The 24,772-nt window shown below is 45.4% G+C and overlaps 1 protein-coding gene across 2 annotated transcripts in view; it reads right to left on the bottom strand.

The window, feature by feature from the left end:
• Positions 1-24,772, bottom strand: part of GSN (gelsolin) — a 69,819-nt gene that overhangs the window by 17,135 nt on the left and 27,912 nt on the right. The window contains exons 1-5 of one of the 2 annotated variants that reach the window (XM_053373932.1): positions 14,010-14,217; positions 6,837-7,038; positions 5,242-5,396; positions 2,036-2,197; positions 294-443 (exon numbers count right to left, since the gene is read on the bottom strand). In XM_053373932.1, the coding sequence (XP_053229907.1) occupies positions 294-443; positions 2,036-2,197; positions 5,242-5,396; positions 6,837-7,038; positions 14,010-14,069 (729 nt within the window). In that variant the 5' untranslated portion in view covers positions 14,070-14,217. Of the gene's footprint in view, positions 1-293; positions 444-2,035; positions 2,198-5,241; positions 5,397-6,836; positions 7,039-14,009; positions 14,218-24,772 lie in introns of those variants that run through there. The other variant, XM_053373933.1, reaches the window with a different exon arrangement.

Below are 24,772 nucleotides of genomic sequence, written 5' to 3'. Positions count from 1 at the left end.
AAGAGGCTGGATTTTAATCTGTAGGGCCCTCAACTGGACTTCCACACGGGAGATTGGGAAATTTAACAGAATGCCCCATCCCTCTGCTCATACAAGCTAATAGGCAGAAACAGCAACTGCACTTAAGTTCCCTGCAAAATCTAGTCATGGATTCTCTGCAAAACATGTAAGTTGACCCCACATAGTTACTCAGAAGTAAGTTTCCATGTGTTAGGCTTACTCCCAAGTAACTACATATAGGATTGCAGCTGAGTAGCACGTATGGATTTGTGAGAAAGTAAATAGACCAGGACCTGAAGCATCTCTTCCCGCTCAGCACCGTCATCTATGACATAGACCCTTGCGCGTCCACTTCTCTCGTTATCCCGGATCCCCTTGGCGACTTGGGTGGCCTTCAGCTTTTCAAATCTGTTACTTTGTGAGCCACACCACTGGTGAATATTCTGCAGGGCACAGAAAGAAGAAAGTTAAAGAGGCAAATACTATGACTGTATAGCGGGAAGCGCGAGTCAGATTTCTTACGATGCAAAGAAATGACCTTGTACTCACATATCATTATACCGTGGTTAATGTGAACCATGGTTTAACAAACTGCAGGTAAAGCTGAGGCACCTGGCAGCTGATCACTTAAACCATGCCACATAACAGTTGAAAACACCAATGAGAACATGAAAAAATACTAAGCTATAATTAATGTTAACCACAGAGCCTAGGGCTTGCCGATCGGAAGGTGAGCAGTTTGAATCCCTGTGACAGGGTGAGCTCCCATTGCTCAGTCCCAGCTCCTGCCCACCGAGAAGTTCAAAAGCACGTCAAGTGCAAGTAGATAAATAGGTACCGCTCCGGCAGGAAGGTAAACGGCATTTCCGTGCGCTGCTCTGGTTCGCCAGAAGTGGCTTAGTCATGCTGGCCACATGACCCAGAAGCTGTCTGCGTACAAACGCCGGCTCCCTCAGCCTATAGAGCGAGATGAGCATGCAACCCCAGAGTCGTCCGCAACTGGACCTAACGGTCAGGGGTACCTTTACCTTTTTAAGGTTTATGATTGAGCAATCATAGCTAACAAACCACAGTTCACACATAACTCTATATAAACCATAGTTTTTATAAACCATAGTTTAGTGTTATGTGCGAACCAGGTCACAGCCTAAATAAGGTAATGATTGGATTATTGACTTCACCTATATGCTAGTTCTCCACAGTTCAAAGTAGCTTCCACAAAATCAGCAATATAACAAAATAACAAAATAATTTATTTGAGGGGCCAGACCAGTTGTGTCCACGTTAAGCCTGTGCCTGCCCTCAAACTGGGAATGCGTCACAGACAAAGCTAGTTTCAGGCTGGAGCTGAACACTTTGTACAATCAGCTGGGAAAATGTGCTTGCTTAGCAGGACATATTCGCATCAAGCCTGGACTGACGGCATGTTATTATCTCCTCCAAGTCTTTTCATGCCCCGTAACAAAGGGGACCAGCACAGAACCAGGGAAACTCAAAAAAGTGTCATGTTCTGGTTCAGAGATGCATAGGGATGGTGGGAAAACTAGATCCAGTTCACATTTAAAGGTGAATCTACTTAACTTTTACTTTCTGAAAAAATGTGTGAACCGGAATACAATTATCCTTCAAAATTCAGCCTTCTCTGAATTTTGCAGTGCAGTTTTCCAGGCATGTAACGTACACAAAAAAATGCATATTCTGAGGTAAAGTGTGTATAAAAATGCACATATTAGTGAAAGTAAGAAACAATAATGCATTATGTATGGGGAAACTGCTTTGAAAAAATATGTATATTAGAATTTTTCAATAAAATGCTAATTAAAATGTTCAAGAGACTTTAAATAAATAAATAAATACAAACTGATGTTGATTTGTGGAAAACTGAGATTAAGACTAGCAAAAATGTAAGAAACTGAGAGAAACTGAAATTGACAGATTAAGCTATTCCTACCTAAGGAAAAATGATAAGTTTTGTTTGTTTGTTTAACGAAACAGAACGAATTCCGGTTACCCTCAGGGCTTGCAAGAAACGCACCTGTCCCAGATCCAAGATGAAGCAATCACCGGTGTTGAAGCTGTCCCAGGTGACGGGCACCTCTGTAGCACGTACAGTTCGCCTTCCTTTGACCTGAAGGAGTCTCTGGACAGTCACTTCATTGGGAACCACGTGGCGGAAGCCAGAAGCCACACCACCAGCCTAGAAGAACAAAGAAACAATTTGACTGGCCATCCACAAAGCTGAACACCTTGCTTGGGTCTACCTGGGTCTCAGACAGATTAGCATCACAATGAGAAAGCTGTCCCTAGAAGCTGAGTAAGAGTTGCTGCAGACAACCTATTTATCCTGAAATGAAGAGGTTTGATTATATCTCGTCTTTATTAAGTGTTTGTTCTAAGTTGTTTGCAGGAGTTATATGTCAAAGAGCATTCATCCTTATTTGCTTGCATTGTGGTTATACGTCTCCCCATTTAAACATTCATTCCACACCTTTCAGTGCATTTCCTTGTCACTTTGACTGCCTTTAAAGGTAAAGGTAAAGGGACCCCTGACCATTAGGTCCAGTCGTGACCGACTCTGGGGTTGCGGAGCTCATCTCGCTTTATTGGCCGAGGGAGCCGGCGTACAGCTTCCGGGTCATGTGGCCAGCATGACTAAGCCGCTTCTGGCGAACCAGAGCAGCGCACGGAAACGCCGTTTAACTTCCCGCTGGAGCGGTACCTATTTATCTACTTGCACTTTGACGTGCTTTCGAACTGCTAGGTGGGCAGGAGCAGGGACTGATCAACAGGAGCTCACCCTGTCGCGGGGATTCGAACCGCTAACCTTCTGATCGGCAAGCCCTAGGCTCTGTGGTTTAACCCACAGCGTCACCCACATCCCTTGACTGCCTGTAGACTGTCCCTATTTTGAAGGAGAAATTCAAGTGCATGCTTCAGGTTTGCGTAATTAAAGTAGATCAACGTGTTCTGTCGCCCTAGCACAGTGTTTTTCAAGCATGGGTCTCCAGCTGTTGTTGAACTACCAATTCCCTGCTAGCTAGGAATGATGGGAACTGTAGTCCGACAACAAACAGCTGGAGACCCGAGTATGGGAAACACTGCCCAGCACAAAAAAATCCAACAAGGAATTTCAATTTTTATAGCATGGGAAATGATGAGGAAATGCTAACAAGCACAGGGGAAAGTGTTGGATGAATGCATGCTTCATGGGAAAATTAAGCACCCACAAGCAAATCAGGATGGATGTTCTTTGCCATGTAGAATTTGGATATAAACCAGGTATAATTTAATAAGCTTTGTACAAGCAAATAAAGAAGAATGCTCAAGAAACAGGTCCTCTGGAGGTAGCCCATTCCTAATTGCAAAAACAAAACAAAACATTTATTTTTCATAGTGGGCTTATTGCTCCAGGGCACTAAAAGGTAAAGGTAAAGGGACCCCTGACCATTAGGTCCAGTCATGAACGACTCTGGGGTTGCGGCGCTCATCTTGCTTTACTGGCCGAGGGGGCCGGCGTACAGCTTCTGGGTCATATGGCCAGCATGACTAAGCCGCTTCTGGTGAACCAGAGCAGCGCATGGAAACGCCGTTTACCTTCCCGCTGGAGCAGTACCTATTTATCTACTTGCACTTTGACGTGCTTTCGAACTGCTAGGTTGGCAGGAGCAGGGACCGAGCAACAGGAGCTCACCCCGTCACGGGGATTCGAATCACCAACCTTCTGATTGGCAAGTCCTAGGCTCTGTGGTTTAACCCACAGCGCCACCCACGTCCCTTGCTCCAGGGCACTAGTGCACTTTAATTCCCTAAACCTAAATTTCCTTGATATGCACTTGATTCCCTCCTACAAAATACTGTCCGTCTGGAGGAACCCCAAATGTACCTCTTTATCTATTTATCATTTCCTTCTATAATTGCTGCATTTATTCTGGGAGAAATGGTCACTGTGGCTTTAAAAGTCAGCACTGCATGCCCTTTTTGTTCTTCATAAGCTTACACAACAGCTGTATAAACACACTTTCCTTGTCGGCTGGTGGATTTTTGGGGTCAGGCTTGAGTATTTTAACTATTCCCTGTTTACAGGGAAATGTAAATGAAGAGGATGAGCTGTGACCTTTCTGTGAGATTGTCTTAACAAGAGTTTTGCAAGGTGAGAGGAGGAGGATAGCAAATTGTCAAATGCAGATAGCTGAGAAGGGTGGTGTGTCAGTTCACACACACCCTAGGACAGGGGTCAGCAAGCTTTTTCAGCAGGGGGCCGGTCCACTGACTCTCAGACCTTGTGGGGGGCCGGACTATATTTTTTGGGGGGAAATGAACGAATTCCTGTGCCCCACAAATAACCCAGAAATGCATTTTAAATAAAAGCACACATTCTACTCATGTAAAAACACCAGGCAGGCCTCTCAAATAACCTGGAGGTGCATTTTAAATAAAAGGACACATTCTACTCATGTAAAAACATGTTGATTTCTAGACCATCCGTGGGCTGGATTTATAAGGCGATTGAGCCGGATCCAGCCCCCGAGCCTTGGTTTGTCTACCTATGCCCTAGGTTGTTGTTCACGCAATTCAACTACAGTGGTACCTCGGGTTACATACGCTTCAGGTTACATACGCTTCAGGTTACAGACTCCGCTAACCCAGAAATAGTGCTTCAGGATGAGAACAGAAATCATGCTCCGGTGGCAGCGGGAGGCCCCATTAGCTAAAGTGGTGCTTCAGGTTAAGAACAGTTTCAGGTTAAGAACAGACCTCCAGAACGAATTAAGTTCTTAACCCGAGGTACCACTGTACAATTTTGCCATCTAAAAGAGCCTGATCAAGTGGAGATGGCACAACTTGAGATTTTTTGTTGCGTTTGCTTGCTCTCCCCACACCCCATGAAACTGACATACAAAAACCAATATTCAAAACAAGGATAAAACCCCTAAAATACGCAAGTATTTATAGAAAACAGATCCAACTGTTGAGCAAACAGAAATCCTTACTAGTAGAATAGCGCCCATAGCTCTCCTGTACTTTGGGAGACTTAACGCAGGCAGGTCTGAAGCTCCAACAATTCCATAATTTTGGGGAATATGAAGGAGTAATGGAAGCTCTATGATTCCAAGGACGGGCTCATCAAAAAAATCACCTGGTTTGAATTTATATTCCTGGAAGGCAGGCAGTCCAGAAATGCTTTTGCTAATGAGGTACAGATGTACTACCAAGCAAGGAACTGAACTTGTATACACCTACCTTGTATTTGATGCCTGACTTGAAGTACCCTGTGAAAGTGGACGATTCATGCCCTTGTACCTCCCGGTGCTGAATTGCCTTCCCACCAAGGTAATCATCCAGCTGCACTGTGAAAATGGCAGCGGATCCACTCTCGTCCTGGCTGCATTGGTCCCCTAGGAATCAGAAAAGGAGAAAGAAGCATGCCTATTGAGAAATAAACTCCAACGAGCTCAATAGGGATTACTCTAGGTAAGCCTTAACCTTGAATATATCAATCATGAAATGGCATCTTCACTGCTTTGGTTTATTGTCAGTAAACTGAACTATGCAGCACTTTTGAAAAGGAAGAATATAAGAAGAGCCCAATGGATACAGCGGTACCTCGGGTCACAAACACCTTGAGTTACAAACACCTTGGGTTATAGATTCTGCTAACCCGGAAGTAGTACCTCGGGTTAAGAACTTTACCTCAGGATGAGAACAGAAATCGCGTGGCAGCGGCGCTGTGGCAGGCCCCATTAGCTAAAGTGGTACCTAGGTTAAGAGCGGTTTCAGGTTAAGAACAGACCTCTGGAACGAATTAAGTTCATAACCAGAGGTACCACTGTATATGGCCCATGGCCCAACTATTCAGTGGCCACCCAGACGCCTGTGGTGGCCTCTCAAGGAGGACCTGAGCACAAGAGCAACCTCCCCTCATGTAGTTTCAACTAACTTGTGTCCAGCAACTGGTCTTCAGAAGCACTGGAGGCAAAGCATAGCCATTATGGCTATCACTCACTGACAGCCATATTATTAAAATGAGGTGAATAAATAATAATAATAATAATAATAATTTATTCATCTATATTAGAAACATAGGAAGTTGCCTTATTCTGAGTCAATCAGTTGCCTCAACTAGCTCACTGATCAATAGTGGCTCTCCAGGATCTCGGCAGAGGACATTCTCAGCCCTACCTAGAGATGCCACAGATTGAAACTGGGGGCTTCCGCATGCAAGGCAGATTCTCTACCACTGAACTACATCCCTTCCCCCAAAGCAATTTCAATTTCATGGCAGCAAATTTACAATTATACATAAAAACAATAAAACAAGTTTTTAAAAATGCAGAAATCAACCAGAGATAGGTTTAAAATCATGGAATGGTAGCAATGGTAGAAGGGACGCGGGTGGCGCTGTTGGTTAAACCACAGAGCTTAGGAATTGCCGATCAGAAGGTTGGTGGTTCAAATCCCCGTGACGGGGTGAGCTCCAGTTCCTCAGTCCCTGCTCCTGCCAACCTAGCAGTTTGAAAGCATGTCAAAGTGCAAGTAGATAAATAGGTACCGCTCCGGCGGGAAGGTAAACGGTGTTTCCTTGTGCTGCTCTGGTTCACCAGAAGCGGCTTAGTCATGCTGGCCACATGACCCAGAAGTTGTTCACCGGCTCCCTCGGCCAGTAAAGCGAGATGAGCACCACAACCCCAGAGTCATCCACGATTGGACCTAATGGTCAGGGGTCCCTTTACCTAGCAATGGTAGGGATAGGAAGTGAAAGGCTTCCTGTATTGATTTCTCAACAAGTCTTCACCCTGAGCCACCTGCGGGGTCCCTGCACCAAACCCCAACCTCACCTAGCCAGAAATGAAGGTCGTACTGCAGGTTCCCATTGCGCTGGCGGATGGTGTTGAGGATGACGTAGGCATCTCCGGTGAAGAAATCCCCATAAAGATTTCTGGGCACTGGGACCAGGTCAAACTTCTCGATTCTCCAGATTTGAAGACCAGGCTCCTTCCCGGCTTTCAAGAACTCTGCGTGTTCCACCATGCTGATGGGCTAAGAGAGAAGGAAAGAATTTGCGAAAATAAAAACGAAATAAATGACTCAGTTCAGTCTGAGCGGCACAAAGAAGGCTTTGTTCAGCTGCGTCATATCCCTGCCCTGCCTCTGGAACAGGGTTGGCCAGGTATCCCCCAGAGATCCAGTCCTCCTTTCCAGTCTTCATAAACTTGGATTAGTTATATAGTAGAGCTTTCCCTTACTGCCTTGTCCCTTGCAATCGATTTCTGGTTTTCTGGTTTCCTCCCTCCCTCCTCCTTAACATAAGAAAAGCGCCGCTGGATCACACCAAGGGCTCAACTAGTCCAGCATCCTGTTCTCACAGTTGCCAACCAGGTGCCTCTGGAAAGACCTGAAAGCAACAGATCTTCCCACCTGCAATTTCTTTCCTTTCACCCACCCTCTCTGATGTTCATTCTGCTCTTTCCTGCTCTTTAATTTATTTACTATATTTCTATTTAAACAGAGGAGGCGAGCCTTTTCCCAGCTCAAGGGTCAGATGCCCTTCCAGTGCTCACATGCCAGTGACAGGTGAGGTCAGATGCAAAAGTCAAAAGCAGATGGAACAGTTATGGGCTATTGTTTTATTCTCACTCTTATATTTGGCTTGCATGTTGTTTTTATACTGCACATTGCTTTGGGATGCTTTTGTGGGGAAAGCAAGAAATAAATATACAGTGGTACCCCTGGATGCGAACGGGATCCATTCCAGAGCCTCGTTTGCATCCTGAGTAGAACGTAACACGAGACTGTGCGTCTGCGCATGTCGCATTTTGCCGTTTCCGCGCATGTGTGCAACGTCATTTTGAGCATTTGCACATGCGCGAGTGGCAAAACCCGGAAGTAACGTGCTCTGTTACATCCAGGTCGCCACGGAGCGTAACCTGAAAACGCTCAACCTGAAGCATATTTAACCCAAGGTTGGCGCTGTGGGTTAAACCACAGAGCCTAGGACTTGCTGATCAGAAGGCCGGTGGTTCAAATCCCCGCAACGGGGTGAGCTCCCATTGCTTGGTCACTGCTCCTGCCAACCTAGCAGTTCGAAAGCACAACAAAGTGCAAGTAGATAAATAAGTACCACTCCGGCAGAAAGGTAAATGGCGTTTCCATGCGCTGCTCTGGTTCACCAGAAGCGGCTTAGTCATGCTGGCCACATGACCCAGAAGCTGTGCGCCGGCTCCTTCGGCCAATAAAGCGAGATGAGCGCCACAGCCCCAAAGTCGGTCACGACTGAACCTAATGGTCAGGGGTCCCTTTACCTTTATGACTAATGAAATAATAATAATGCAGAGGTGCCAGGATTTGAACCTGGGCCCTTTGCCCTGCAAAGCATCTTCTCAATTGCTAAGCTGTGGCCGTTTCCCAGTGTACACTATGCAAAAGCCTCCTGGCTTTTTTAAGATTCCTCTGGGCAAAGAGCACCCTAACTTTAAATCAGCACCCAGCACTATAAGCCACACTGAGGTTAGGCAGAGCTGCTTTGCATATAGTAGGAGTGACTCAGGGTGGTGTTTTCATTGTGTTGCTCTGGTTACTTAAAACCTAAATCAACCCAGCCATCGCCCATGGAAAGAGCCACTCCTGATCAGCTCTGCACGGCACTGTCAAAAACAAGAAGCATTTTTACTTTAAGCAGGTCGAGCAACACTAGGGACGGCTTCCACACCCTTACTTAACTCCACCTGTTTTATCCAGCTTCTCTCAGCCTGTGATGCCAAAGACATTTGCTGTCACCAAGTTAGGTTTATTTGATTTTATCTGATCCAGTGTGTGTGTGTTTATCTAGACAAACTATCAAATAAACTGGTGGTAACCCTCCATGTGTTGCTGACTACAACTCCCATTGGGACGCAGGTGGCGCTGTGGGTTAAACCAAAGAGCCTAGGCCTTTTGGATCATAAGGTTGGTGGTTCGAATCCCCGCGACAGGGTGAGCTCCCGTTGCTCAGTCCCTGCTCCTGCCCACCTAGCAGTTCAAAAGCACGTCAAAGTGCAAGTAGATAAATAGGTACTGCTCTAGTGTGAAGGTAAACGGCGTTTCCGTGCGCTGCTCTGGTTCGCCAGAAGCGGCTTAGTCATGCTGGCCACATGACCCGGAAGCTGTATGTGGACAAACGCCAGCTCCCTCGGCCTATAGAGCAAGATGAGCGCCGCAACCCCAGAGTCGGTCACGACTGGACCTAATGGTCAGGGGTCCCTTTACCTTTACAACTCCCATTATCCCTACCCAACCTGGTCAATGGTCAAAGATGGTGAGTTGGAGCTTAATTAATTAATTTCCCTGCTTGCAGGGTTTGCACTGGCTGCCAATCTGCTACCAAGCCAAGTTCAAGGTGAAGACCCTAAACAGCTGAGGACCAGGTTATCTGAGACACTGCCTCTCCCCTTATACACCCAGGAGATTGCTGAGAGATGTGAGAGAGTTTCTCCTGCAAGTTCCAAAGATCTCAGAAGCCAGCCCCATAGCAACATGGACCAGGGCTTCCAGCTGGGCTGCCCCTGTTCTGTGGAATAGCATTCCTGTCAAGATGACAGGCACCCCCTTTATGCACTTTCTTGGGGTGGGGGGTGGGGAGAAGAGATTTTTGTTCCGACGGGCTTCTGCAGCTGGATAAATGGGTCTGTACCACAAGTGACCACTTGTTAGGGTATTAGTCTTGTTTTAAATGTATTTGTTGTTTTCGAGATTTTAACTGGTTTAATTACCTTATGTGTAAATCGCCTTGAGACGGTAGTTTAGAAGGCAATTAATAAATCAGTAGTAATAATAATAATACTGTATCATCATCATCAATAACAACTGCAACCACAACACCCTGCCTTCCTCCCATTTTGGGATCCAAGTCAGTTCACAACATGAACTAAAAACAGTTACAGTGCTAGGGGGCCATGGGTTCCCCATATCCAAATTAAATATCACAGCTGTGTTCGCTCTAGTGGAACAGCGAACAACAGCTTTAAGAGGAACATCTGAGATTTACAAATTGGTCCACTGGATTCCGAATTTCAACTCTTCACCTGGTTGTGATTTTAAAGATCAACAACTGATTTCATGGGCGTATCCAGGGTTTTTGTTGGCGGGGGGAGCAAAACCTCAGTTTGCTATGTATTTTTATTAACTTTTATTGATTCAGGTGGGGGCAGTTGCCCCCCACCCCGCCCCTCCCTGGGCTACACCCAGGACTGATTTGTTTTATGGCCTCTTCCAAATAGGGAGTCAGCATTTCTGACGCAACGTTGGAATAATGCAATTATGAGAGGGCGATGCAAAATGTATGACACCCCCCAACCCCCCAGCTAAGGAAGACCACAGGAGACATAGAGAATGATAACAGCACTGCACAGATAAGCTGGTGAACTGATCACAAGGAGAGCAAGGGCCCTTAAGTTGCCTCAGGGCTCTGTTGTTTCCCACCGGCAAGACAGACAAGGTTCCCCTTTTGATAAAGAGAATCTGCTTCCATGCAGGTGCCTCTAGGAAGCAGAACCTGCTCCCAGCAACTGGTATTCAGGGGCATGTAGCTGCTGATAGACTTATTATCCTCCATGAACTTGTGCAATCAGCTTCTAAAGCCAGCCAATATTTTGGATCACTCACATTTGAATCCCTGTTTAACTATAAAACTCCTCAAACAATACAAAGCTGCCTTATACCGAATCAGATCATTTGTCTATCTCTAGGCCAATATCGTCAACTCTGACTGGCAGCTGTTCCGAAGGGTCTCAGGTGGGGAAAAGACTTACCTGCCACCCATTACCTGGAGATGGTAGGGAGTGAAACCGAGTCCTTCTACAGCAGGGATGGGGAACCTGTGGCTCTACAGATGTTGTTGGACTCCAAATCCCATGGGCCTTGGCCAGCATGGTCAGGGGTGATGGGAGTTTGAGTCTAGGAAGAGCCAGAGGGCCACAAGTTCCCCATCCCTGATCTACAGGAAAAGCACATGCTCTGTGACTGAGCTTCTGCTCAAAAGCCGAGCACTACCAAAGTCAAGATCCCAAATTGCATACACACCATACATTTAAAGCATGTGACTTCCTCAAAGAATTCTGGGAACTGTAGTTTATCCCTCACAGAGCAAAATTCCCAGTACAGTGCTACCTCGGGTTACATACGCTTCAGGTTACACACTCCGCTTACCTAGAAATAGTGCTTCAGGTTAAGAACTTTGCTTCAGGATGAGAACAGAAATCGGGCTCCGGTGGCGCGGCGGCGGCAGCAGGAGGCCCCATTAGCTAAAGTGGTGCTTCAGGTTAAGAACAGTTTCAGGTTAAGTACGGACCTCCGAAACGAATTAAGTACTTAACCCGAGGTACCACTGTACAAGCTACAGTTCCCAGGATTTTTTAGGGAAAGTCGTGTGCTTTAAATGTGCTTTGGATACCTGGTGCATTCACAGCATCAGGCTGATCTCTCCCGATATTTTTTTAAATGCATTTAACAATAACATTATATCACCAAAGAATCACCCTTGCTCTATCTCAAAAACATTTGCAAAAATGTAAGGTAATGACGAGTGAAAGCAGGGGGACCAAGTATGCAGATACAAGGATGTGGTAAGAATTTATATCTACTCCACTTTGTTCAAAACAAAGGAAATCAATTCAAGTCCAGCATCCGGCATTTATTACAGCTATTGCAATAGGGCATTGCTCAACTTGACAGATAAGAAAGAGGTCTTGCATCAAGTGGCTGGTCAGAGAGGTGTAATATAACTGCTACTTCTCCAGAAAATGTTTTGGTTAGATGTACAGTGGTACCTCAGGTTAAGTACTTAATTTGTTCTGGAGGTCCGTTCTTAACCTGAAACTGTTCTTAACCTGAGGCACCACTTTAGCTAATGGGGCCTCCTGCTGCCGCTGCGCTGCCGGAGCACGATTTCTGTTCTCATCCTGAAGCAAAGTTCTTAACCTGAAGCACTATTTCTGGGTTAGCGGGGTCTGTAACCTGAAGCGTATGTAACCTGAGGTACCACTGTATTACCTGGACACTTCCCCTGGTGGTAGTTGCTAAGTGGATCCAAGTTCTCAGTCAGTAGAGCATGAGACTCTTATTATGGGCTAGAGCCCCACGTTGGGCAAAAGATTCCTGCATTGCAGGGGGTTCCAACTCTACAATTCTATTGTTCTATTATGTATTTGTGTTTTTTCCCTATTTTAACATGTAGTAAATTGTTCTGCACTGTATTCTTATGGCTATGTTAAAGCACTTTTGTGTAATTTTATTTTGTATGATGTTGTGATGCCATGGATGTGTAATTTTTTTTTAAAGAACTTAAATCTCTACATACACCTAAACAAAACATATATATACAAATCTTAGTACACATATCAATAAATACAGTTAATCATAGCCCCAGCTATAAACAACTTCCTCTTAATCATTTTTATCTACAAATACATATGCAATTAACATTATTTTGTTCCAATTTATATTCTCTAAAACCTAATGTTAGTATAATATTTTAAAATAATTCAGTCTCCCAAACTTTTCTTGTTTTTCTAACACACCATCTCCCAGTCTATCACTTTTGGAACTTGCTCTTTCTCTTCAGTCTTGAACTTTTAGTGTTTAGTTACCATCAATGAATACTAAATTAATACTTTTTTCTGCTTCTAATGCAATACATCCTCAAAATCCTAATATACCATCTGGCCCATATTTGAAAATGATTCAGTCAAACTTACTTTAGAGGATAAATGTTTACTTTGTTTTCATATAGATACCCACATCTTATCTGGAATACATTTCCATAACTCCGCCTTCCATTTATTGGAATATTTATTCCATCTTAACCATCAATATATACCAATGCATTACAGATCTTAGGTATCAATCTTTGCCTTTCCCTGCTAAAATGTATTCTCAAAAGCAGTGGCGTAGCGTGGGGGGTGCAGGGGGGGCCGGCCGCACCGGGCGCAACATCTGGGAGTTAGGGTTAGGGGGCGCAAATCCACGGGTTAGGGGGCGCAAATTACTTGCCTTGCCCTGGGTGCTGACAACCCACGCTACGCCACTGCTCAAAAGTTGCTTCCTTCCTTAGATCAATTTTCTACCCAAGTTCTCAGCTGAAAATATTGATCTAAAGAAAATCTTTGACTACCAGTTTTAATTCCTGGTATGCTAAAACATCTTTTGCCTTAATCAAATGAATTAATATTACTAAAGCAGATTTCGCCCAGACTTTTCCAAAATTCATGGTAATCATAAAAGTACCCAGTGCTTTTTTTCTCGGGTGGGGTACGCATACCCCTAAACGTTTTGTGAATCTAAGTTTGGCCTCATTGAGGGGCAGTATTTCAATACAGTGGTACCTCGGGTTAAAAACTTAATTCGTTCTGGAGGTCTGTTCTTAACCTGAAACTGTTCTTAACCTGAGGTACCACTACTGCCGCTGCGCCACCGCTGCACGATTTCTGTTCTCATCCTGAAGTAAAGTTCTTAACCTGAGGTAATATTTCTGGGTTAGTGGAGTCTGTAACCTGAAGCATATGTAACCCGAGGTACCACTGTATAAGTAGGAAAAAGAGTACCCCTAAACAATTTTTTTTAAGGAAAAAAGCACTGACAATACCAATACAATACCAATAACCTGTTTTTTTAGTGGGCAAAACACTTACTGCACACTCACACGGTATTTTCTGCAACACTCTATAAGGTCAACATTTTGATCCACACATTACAGATGGGGTACCTGAGCCTAAGAGATCACTCCAAACTATGGAGCCTGGAGCTGAGACAAGATTCAAAACTTAGCAATCTGGCCAACAGCTCAAATGATCAACCACCACACCACACCAACCACCCAAAGTTTTCACTCTGTTGTTGTTGTTTTAAACACGCACAACAAATTGTGCCCAGAGCCTCACAAAAATGATCCCATAAAAGCCTGTGCTGCCATAGATTTGTCAGTCTTTTAGCGACCACAACACTCTTTTTGCTGACCCCCAAAGGTCTTTGTCACTCACCGCAGCCAAAAACACAGCGACAGCCCAGAGGAGAGATGCAAATCCCCAAAGGGAAGTCATCTTCGGACAGCTTCACCTGACTGCTTTTAAGCAGCTGGAGAGGTTCCTCTGCTCAAACGTGAACCAACCCGGCCTTCGCCTTGGTCTGCTCTCCCGGGGAAACTACTGGAGCAATGAGAGGCTGGAGGAGTCCTGGGGCTTGCCTTTTATCTCCCATCAGTGTGCAACAATTGACAGGAAGCCCATCCCACGCACGCCCTGCCCCAGCTGGAAGGGAGCAGCCAGCCACGCCTCTGTGTACAGGCTCTGCTTTGCAGGGGTCAGAGGCCACGTCTCTCAGGGCCATCATAACACATTGACATGTGGTGTCTATTACATTCAGGCTGTGAGCCATTGGAAGCAACCCACAGCCACTGGTGGTGTTTGGCCAAGAAATTATATAAGACCAGAGCAACACGTTTGGTGGGAAATCTGAGCTTGGGAGCCTGGGCTTGAGTCAGGTGACAAAGGGACATTTGCTGCAGAGTGGCAGTGAAGAGACTCACAGTATGCCAGCTGAAGGTCTAAGTCAGGGCCTGAGATTGCTCATCTGAATGGAGGGACATGGCCTTGACCTTAGCAGAGGGGTGAGGAACTATTTTGGGGGGGGCAGCCAGGGGGTGTCACATTATGCAGCCTAGGACCCATGTACCTACGGGACTGCCTCTCCTGGTATGCCCTGTGGAGGACCTTAAGGTCCACAAATGGCAACATTTTGGAGGTCCCAGGTTGCAAGGTGGTTAGATCAGGGCCTTTTCAGTACTGGCCCCGGCTTGGTGGAACGCTCTGTTACAAGAGACTAGGACCCTGCGGGACTTGACGTCTTTCCACAGGGCCTGGAAGACAGAGCTGTTCTGCCTGGCCTTTGGTTTGGACTCAGTCTGACCCTTATGGTTTTGAACTATGGGCTACTTTTAAAACGAGGCTGCATTTTAAATTGCATTTTAACCTGTATTTTAAATTGGTTCACCCCCCCCCATTATGTTTTTACTGTAATTTTACTGGTGTTAGCTGACCTGAGCCCGGCTCTGGCTAGAGAGGGCGGGGTATAAATAAAATTTATTATTACTATTATTACTATATTATTTATTTATTATTATTATTACTTCATCAGCAACCTTCCAGAGCCCATGTGCTACCTCGGCAAGCATGATGACCCTCCACCCTCTTTACTTTATCAATAACAGGATTAACTCTTATACTGCAAATGGAATGATTTATGCTGTTGCACTTCCAACCATAAATGGGATGGGGGAGCAGAGGGAGCCAAAAAGTAGACAAATCACAGGCTCCAAATGTCTTTAGGTGATCGCAAGCTGAACACGGGCCAGCAAAGTGATGCATGTGCTAAGAAAGCTAATGCAATCTTTAGGCTGCATAAACAGAAACACTTTGTTCGGGTCATTAGCTTTTATCCTGCACTGTCAGGCTCCTGTGCCCAGCCCTGCCAGATGTTAAGGACATGATAAACTTAAATGCATCAAGAAGGTCACTGACAAATTTTAGCATATCAGGAGTATGGCGACTAGGAAGGTGAGTGGAGTCTAGACACCAGTTCCTATCAGGAACACTTGAAAGGACTGAGGATGTTTAGCACCCAGAAGAAAAGATTAAGTGGAGACACTCCCTAATGGTTAGAGATGTTTGACAGTGGGGCAGTCTGCCTCAGGGGATAGGGGGCTCTCTTTCACTGGAAACTTTTAAGCAGAGGCTGATTGGCTATCTGTCAGAAATCTTGTCGTTTCAGAATTCCCGTATTGAACTGGAGAGTGGGCTCAATGCCCACAAAGTCAACTTTCAACTCAAACATTTTATGTTTCTGTGACCCTGCAGGCAAAGGAGCCAACTCATAGGGACTGAGGTCATTTTGCTGCCCCCCCCAAAAAAAATATTTGAGGGGGTCGGGCTTCCCCAAAGTTGATGGACATTGCCATTCAAACGATGTGCACACACTACACCTTGTGATAGATTATGCAGGGCAGGGCTTATTTCCCCTCCCCATCTTTTATTCTAGATGGCACCCCTATCCTGCAGGGGTGGATGGGGTGTAAGGGTAGTACCTTGGTGGGGGCGGTGACTTTGTGCTCCTTCTGGGGTAGTTTGTCCACCTTTGGTTCCTAACCTGCACTCAGCTCTCACCTGTGGCTCCTAGAAGCTGCCAGCATGCAACAGCAGCCACACAGTGGCTTTGACTGCCCCGCTAAACCAAGTGGGGGTAGCTAGTGGGTCTCAAACTCTCAGTGAGTTAGAGTCTTTGCCTACATGTGAAGACAGGCTCTGGTGGATTGAGTGGATGAGACCAGTAGTGGGTCCAACAGGAAGTGAGGGTCAGATGGGGTTCGTTAACCTGGGGAGATAGCCTATCCAGGAGATGGACAACTCTGATCCTAAATGTCTGTTGCCTTGAAGGATATCTTCAGGAGAAGAAAAGGCTAAGGAGCAAACCCTACACAAATCTGGAGTGGAGCCCCTAAAACAGTTGAATGACGCCTCCTTCTGGCAACTCCAGCAGCCAAGCTGGTGCCAAATTTATCGCTCTGCTTTCCTTTGGAACAACACATCAGTAAGGCTAAGAGAGGGGTCTTGTCATCTCAGCAGCCCAGGACCTTCATACACACTGCCTAGGTTTGCGCCCCAGGTAGATCACTTCAGTGCTGCTAACACAGCAGTCTGACTTCACCGCCGGAGGTGGTGTCCATCTCAAGACAGATGGATGCCAACAAAGCCGGCAACAAGATGCAACATTTATTTTCACTGGACTAGCTCAGGGTTGCATAACACTCTCCAGCTGATCCAGAAATACCCTGCGCACGTAGCACAGTGTGGGGCTGAGACTGGAGCTCAGGCAATGAGGACTGGCCTCCTACAGAAGCAAATCGGGGTCCAAGCAAAGCATCTGGAACTGCTTCTTCCCAGGGGGATATTAGCAGAACACCGTGTTCATCTTGCTCAACCTCTTCCCTGCTGAGCTGATGAAATTGCTCTCCTTTTTGGCAGAGAAATGGCGGCTAGTAACTCTGTCCAAGACCTTTTGTAATAATAAATTCTTGAAACAAAACAAAAATAAAAGCTTCCTTGGATGTCCTCAAGAGTTTTCTTCTCAGCTAATGCCTTGATCCTGCTGGTCGTCTTTTTCCCCCATCTCCCATGGGGCAGGAGAAACTACTGAAGGGTCACTGTTTGTAAGCCAAGAGGGCAGCTTCCCACAATACACTCTACTCAAGGAACAATATGGCAACACAGTGGACATTATGATGCAACCAGACACCAAAAGATGCACTTTCATATTCCATAGGGAGTTTTCTTGTCTGCACAGCTCACATGCTCCTCCCATTCCAGTGAGCCCAGAATAAGAGGGTTTAAAAATACATATAAACACCAATGAATATATATCAGCTTAAAAACATGAGCTACTGCCTATAAGCTGAAATCCTATTTTCCCACAGGGTGACTTACCTTGGTGCAATGGAATGTGCATAAGCATTCCAACTGCAAATTCAGGGGAAAGGGTGACTCATATAACACTGGCCAGAGTGCAGGTGTCAAGAGGAAATTATTGGCATCTTCCCACCACTCCCTCCTTCAAATCAGCTGAGCTTGGTCGCAGTGGCTGAGTCCCCTAGAAAGGAGTGCCTTCAAGAATACTGTCTCACACTCAAAGGCCTTAATTTTAGCTAATTTTGCTGAACGGCTTGGTAAAAACAGTTTTCACCACAAGCAAATGTTTTGAATCCTAAGAGATACTATCCTGCAGACAGGGTGGGAAGGCAAGCATTTAGAAGATGCTGATCTCTGCTGATGAATGCTCAGTGACAGCTCATCTGGAAGCGAACATAAAAACAGCACCCTTGTGTTCTTTGTTGGCCCCCGGGGTGCATGTGGACTTGCATGCTAGGGAGGGGCGGCAATTGGAGGGTTCACAGGGTCCGCCACACCAACCCTGTCCTCACCACCAGAGCTGTGCTGTGCTGCCTACCCACTGGGGCAGGGGGGAGCCCAGCTGGCTGACACAGCCCTTGTCGAATGAATCTCCCAGATGCCGACTGGGGGGCCAATTCAGTGAGGGGGCTGGGAGCGTAGTGGCGAGGCCAGGCTGGGCTCCGGGCCTCAGAAACCCATGGAGCAGGCAGGGTGGGAAAGGGATCCTTGTGGGGAGGGGACACCGGGTTCAAGTCTGGTTGGGTTTCCGTCTTAAAATAATTGCTTTTTAACAGCTTTAGCTCTCTGGCCAAACAGGCTCTCTTAATTGTCATCCATTTATTAGGTGGTGTACTGCTGTGACTTTACCTGTATTTTCTCTTATGCTTATCTTTTGCTTTCTGTACCCTGCTCTGATATTTTACAATGTGAGCAGTTTAAAATCTTTAGAAATATATGTTTAGATTGGGTAGAGGGCAGAGCTGGCTCAAGACATTTTGGCACCTGAGGCAAAGCACAAAATGGTGCCCCTCCCCACCAGAGAAGGAGGCGTGAGTGAAGGTCTACATCAGGAACAAGGAGGGAATAAATATCTCCATTGGGATCTGATGCCCCTGTGCATCCTGCCACCCGAGGCGGTCGCCTCACCTTACCTCATGGGTGGGCTAGCCCTGGTAGAGGGTAACATGAGGCTGCATTTTAAGCCGCATTTTAAGCTGTATTTTAAGCCATATTTTAATTGTTTGTTTGTTGTTGATGTTGTATTTCTATTACGTTTTATTGTAATTCATATTTGGTGTTGTTGTTGTTGTTGTTGTTGTTGTTGTTGTTGTTGTTATTATGCACTCAGGGCTATGGCCCCCCTTTCCCTCATACTATACCCCTGCATAAGAACGAAGAAGAGCCTGCTTGATCAGGCCAATGGTGTATCTAGTCCAGGATCCTGTTCTCACAATGGCTACCCAGATGCCTTTTGGAAACCTGCCTTTTGGAAACAGGATTTGAGCACAAGAGCACTCTTCCCTCCTGTGGTTTTCCAGCAACCAGTATTCAGAAGCATTACTACTTCTGAACTTTATATGATTTTATAATGCTGTTTTTACTGATTTTGTATTTTACCCATTTTTATTACTGAATTTTTGTATACCACTTAAGAGTATTTAAAATATTAAGCTGTTCTGAAATGCTTTTCCACAAACGGACAAATTCTGAAGGGCACGTCTGCAGAAGGGGAAGCCTGCTAAACCTACATAGGCTCTCCCCGTGAGCTGGAACCTTGTGTGAGCTGCAAACATACCACAAATGCATGGATATAATGGATACTGGACCAGCAAGTGATGTGACAGCAGGGTTGACCCTCCTCTCTCTCCATGTGACGTCAATGCCTGTATCGGTCTGTTACAAATCAGGAAGCTTCCAAGTGCCCCGGAAAAAATAGACATTCAATTTTCTTCACATAAGATCTCGATGGCAATCCTGCATGCTCTAGCACCCTGAAAAAGCGCTTTTTTCAGGGCCATGATCTTGCACGGTGTACCAAAACAAACATTTTTGGGTGCCACACAAGATAATATGCCCCACCCATCTGGCTGAGTTTCCCCTGAGTTAAAAACAATACAGCATTAAATATTAAAAACTTCCCTAAACAGGGCTGCCTTCAGATATCGTTTAAAAACAGGAGAGCTGCTTATTTCCTTGACATCTGAAGGGAGGGTGTTCCACAGGGTGGGCGCCACTACCGAGAAGGCCCTCTGTCTGGTTCCCTGTAACCTCACTTCTTGCAATGAGAGAACGATGGGGGTGAAGACCGTTTGTGGGCCAAGGTTGTTTAGGGCTTTAAAGGTCAGCACCAGCACTTTGAATTGTGCTCAGAAACGTACTGGGAGCCAATGTAGGTCTTTCAAGACCGGTGTTATGTGGTCTCGGCAGCTGCTCCCAGTCACCAGTCTAGCTGCCGCATTCTGGATTAGTTGTAGTTTCTGGGTCACCTTTAAAGGTAGCCCCACATAGAGCGCATTGCAGTAGTCCAAGCAGGAGATAACCAAAGCATGTACCACTCTGGCAAGACAGTCTGCGGGCAGGTAGGGTCTCAGCCTGCGTAACATATGGAGCTGGTAGACAGCTGCCCTGGACACAGAATTAACCTGTGCCTCCATGGACAGCTGTGAGTCCAAAATGACTCCCAGGCTGCGCACCTGGTCCTTCAGGGGCACAGTTACCCCATTCAGGACCAGGGAGTCCTCCACACCTGCCCACCCCCTGTCCCCCAAAAACAGTACTTCTGTCTTGTCAGGATTCAACCTCAATCTGTTAGCCACCATCCATCCTCCAGTCGCCTCCAGACACACACAGGACATTCACCGCCTTCACTGGTTCTGATGTAAAAGAGAGTTAGAGCTGGGTGTCATCATCCCGAATAAAGTGCAGAAGCCATGTGCCCTGGCTTTGTGTTGGAAAATGTTGGATGGTTTGTACAGTGGAGGCTGGTCCAAGGCCAGTGGGGCACTGCCCCACCAGCCCCACTCTGCCCCAGCTAGCCCCCACCTCCCTGCCTTCTTACTTTCATTCAGTCCAATCTCAGTGTTACCGCTTGTAGAACTCAGCAGGGAGGAGGCAGATGGAGACACAACTAGAATGTGCTGGTTCTGCCTCTCATTGGCTCTGGCTCCCCCTACTGGCGGTCTCCCTGCCTTCTACCCTACCAGTTTCAATGTGCACCAGCCCTCACTGAATATGTAGGAGGGGAAAGATTATGCAGAAGAGCCTGAGGCTCAGTCCAGACTTGCTAACACAGGACCAAAACATGGTTGGTCATCACACATCAATATGTCACTGGTAACTCCCATCGGCTGGTTTTTCCTGCTGTACAACATTGCAGAAATCAATTTAACTTTCAGTTATGCATCCTCTTACTTCTGGACAAAACAGTACCTACCTATCTAAAGTACAGTTTTGTACTCTCTTATGGTTTCTCCTACCTTCCTCTGGCATGAGATTTGCAATCTGTGCAAGCCCAATATGTGGTCCTGAGTGCAAAATTAAACATGTCGGCAACATCAACTTTAACAATAATACAAGAGACTAGTCCTTATAGAAGAAAGGCCCTCCCTATCAGGAGTGGCAGAATTTGTGTGTGCATGCAAATATTCTTATTTTGTGTAATTCAGACAGAGACACAAATACAAATGTCATGTTTTCCAAACTTTTCATGTTGGTGACACACTTTGTAGACATGCATCATTTTGTGACATGGTAATTCAGTTTTACTAGCAAACCAGAGGTTAAATGAACCCCTTTCTAGCCCTGGAAGGAACGTGGGGGGCGTTCATGTGACACACCTGCACACTGCGTCCGACACACTAATGTGTTGCGACACACAGTTTGGAAAGCTCTGTCTTAGGAGGTTACCAGTGGTGCCAACATCCCCCTTCTCTGAAAATTAAAGACCCGTCCTTCTGAGGGCCATATATCCTCCTGGGCAACCTTCCAGGGGCCACATGCCAGTGGTGGAAAGAGCCAAAGGCAAAAGTATGCAGAGCAATGAATGTAATGTTAATCTTTGTACAGCACTCTGGTTTCTACATACATTCCCACAGTCCCCCTCTTTCTTCCATCCAGGCAACCAAGGAGCATGATCACAGTTCAAGGACAGATCTCAATCAGGGCATGTAGGCCAAGAAGAGACTTGCACCTATTCCAGACTTTGGTTAGCTTGGTCATCTGAGCTCAAAGAATCCTCAAAAAATAGGGCCTATGCCCACTGGCTTGCTTAGCTTGCTGTAACCCCACCCAGAGGCTTCTGAAAAGAGTTTTGAAACTTACACTGGTGTCTGCTATAGTACTCTTTGCCCATCTAGCTTTTTAAACAGCTATTGTACTTTGTCTGGGGATTTTACTATTAATGCATTATTATCTGTTTTATACTGTTAGCTGCTATGATTATTGTTTCTGATCTGTGCTGTTATTCCACTCAGAATGTCAGCAAAAGAATGGGATTATTCATAATATTCATAAGAGTAATCATGATAACAATAATTTGTTAAAGTTATATTATTATTGACATTACGCAGGTTCCTTCGCTGTATTCTTTTCAGTGCCTGCTAAAAAATATTCTGCTTCGGCAAGGATACCCACACAGGTAAAGTCAATGTATATTTTAACCTGTCATTCCAACTTGCAATGTATACTTTTAACTGATGTTTTTATTCATCTTGCTTTTTTTATTTATTCACAGTGCATTTAGTGGCAATAATACTGAATTGTGTAAGGGTAAGACAAAAAGACTCCAAAAGATACATAGAAGCATTTTCAGGGCACAATATCAAAACAACGAAATGCAATTGGTTTTTTATTAACTTGATTTTAATGTCACTCTTTTTTTTTTTTACTGTATACATTACTGTATATTTATAATTTATATTTTTCACAGACCACTTAGAGGATTTATTTAAGTGGTATACAAATTTTGCTGAATAAAAATAAATGAAATATATATTTTATTGTTATTATTTTCTCCCAATAATCTGGGCAGCAATTCTATATGCATGAACCTGGGAGTAAGTCCAATTGAGTTTAATGGAACTTATTTATTAGTAAATGCACACAGGACTGTACTGAAAACCAATATCCTACCAATTTGCAGCCAACTAACCACCCAAAATGGAGTAGAATACATTGTTGACTGTTATTTTTTTGTTTTTTTGTTTTTTAAGCATAAAGTGGGCTTAATTAAAAGGTTCTATCTTATGCCTTAATTCCAGACATTCTGAAATTCTCAGAAATCTTTACATCTGAGGAACTGTGAAGTTTTTGAACTTTTCAAAATGATTTAGCTGCTACAGCTGCAAATACTTCAGTTCTGCTTCAGACCAGCAGAGGGCACACAAAGACTATTTATGGATTTCAGCACTCAAAGGCACACAAGAAAAAGAGGTTTTGATCATTGCAGTTTCAAACAGTTTTCAGAATAAAAACCTATTGTCAGGAAAAGGTGAATCTGAGAATGTGTATCCAGAAAACCTGGATGTGTGCAAACAGTACTAAAGGTATTTGGGACAATGCTGGAGAAGCAGCGTGATAAGAATGCAGAACAAAAAACTTCAGAAGAGTCCTGTTGTTAAGGTGAGGCCAGGGGCCCTTCTAGTCCAGCAACTGGCTCTCCCACTGGCCAACCAGATGCTCAAATGGGAAGTATCCACAAGCAGGAACTGAGTGCAACAGCATTTTGCCCACTTGTGATTTCCACCAATTGATATTGGGAGGACTATTGCCTCTGACCGTGGGGACACAGCATAGCCATTGTGGAGAGTAGCTTTAGCCTCCTCCATGAATCCGTCCAATCCTCTTTTAAAGCCATGGCTACTTCTTGTTGGAGCAAGTCCCATGATTTAAGCATGAGCCGTGTAAATAAGTGCTTTCTTTTTTATCTTTGCAGAATCTTCCAACATTCAGCTACATTGGATGTCCCTGAGTTTAGTGTTACAAGAGGGGAAGAGAATTTTTTCTCTCTAGCCACTTTCTCTGTGCACTGCATAATTTTATACACCTGTGTTCATCCAACCCACTTCACTAAACAAAGATAAAAGGTAAAGGTAAAGGTACCCCTGCCCGTACGGGCCAGTCTTGACAGACTCTGGGGTTGTGCGCCCATCTCACTCAAGAGGCCGGGGGCCAGCGCTGTCCGGAGACACTTCCAGGTCACGTGGCCAGCGTGACAAAGCTGCTCTGGCAAGCCAGAGCCGCACACGGAAACGCCGTTTACCTTCCCGCTAGTAAGCGGTCCCTATTTATCTACTTGAACCCGGGGGTGCTTTCGAACTGCTAGGTTGGCAGGCGCTGGGACCGAGCAACGGGAGCGCACCCCGCCACGGGGATTCGAACCGCCGACCTTTTGATCGGCAAGCCCTAGGCGCTGAGGCTTTTACCCACAGCGCCACCCGCAAAGATACAATAACCCAAAACCAGGAACAAAACACTAAATAGCCCCAGACATAGTGCCCTCTGGTTTAAAGGGTTTAGAGCATGGGTAGGCAAACTAAGGCCTGGGGGCTGGATCCAGCCCAATCGCCTACTAAATCCGGCCTGCGGATGGTCCAGGAAGCAGCGTGTTTTTACATGAGTAGAATGTGTCCTTTTATTTAAAATGCATCTCTGGGTTATTTGTGGGGCATAGGAATTCATTCATTCCCCCCCAATGGTCTGTCCACCCCCCAATGTCTGAGGGACAGTGGATGGCCCCCTGCTGAAAAAGTTTGCTGACCCCTGGTTTAGAGCCTAAGCAAACATCCTAGTACAACAGCAAAAGCTGTCCGAGGCTCACACCCTAAAACCACAGTCACCGTTAGGAGCTCACTGAGTCAGCCAACCACAGAGTAGATCCACCCTCTGAACAAATTGAGAAAGGAATCAAACTTGACAATTAAGCACAAAGTTCAAAGTCAGCTATACGGGCCGGAATGGGGAACTGGCAGCTCATGGTCTGGTTCCTCCACCTGCAATGTTATCTGGAAACACACCTGGTGAAATTACAATCAATATCTTTTTGAGTAGGGGCAGGAGAGGAAGTATGATCACAGTTCTAGAGTCACTTAAAGTTGATCTGTTTACCGAGCATTCATCCTGATTCATTTATTTATTGTGCAACATTTGCAGGAAGGTTAGATAACTCTGGCTGTTTCTTGACCATTCATTCTGATTTGCTTGCAGGGAGCATAGACAACATCACATCAAGCAACTGTTACACCACACATTCCAGTGCATTTTCTCATCGCTTTTCTTAATGCAAAAAGTCTGGATTTATTTTTTTA

Source organism: Podarcis raffonei, chromosome Z (genome assembly GCF_027172205.1).
Source record: "Podarcis raffonei isolate rPodRaf1 chromosome Z, rPodRaf1.pri, whole genome shotgun sequence".
Lineage (NCBI taxonomy): Eukaryota > Metazoa > Chordata > Lepidosauria > Squamata > Lacertidae > Podarcis > Podarcis raffonei.
The sequence above is the reverse complement of the archived record's forward strand: the minus strand, read 5'-3'. Positions and strand labels throughout refer to the sequence as shown.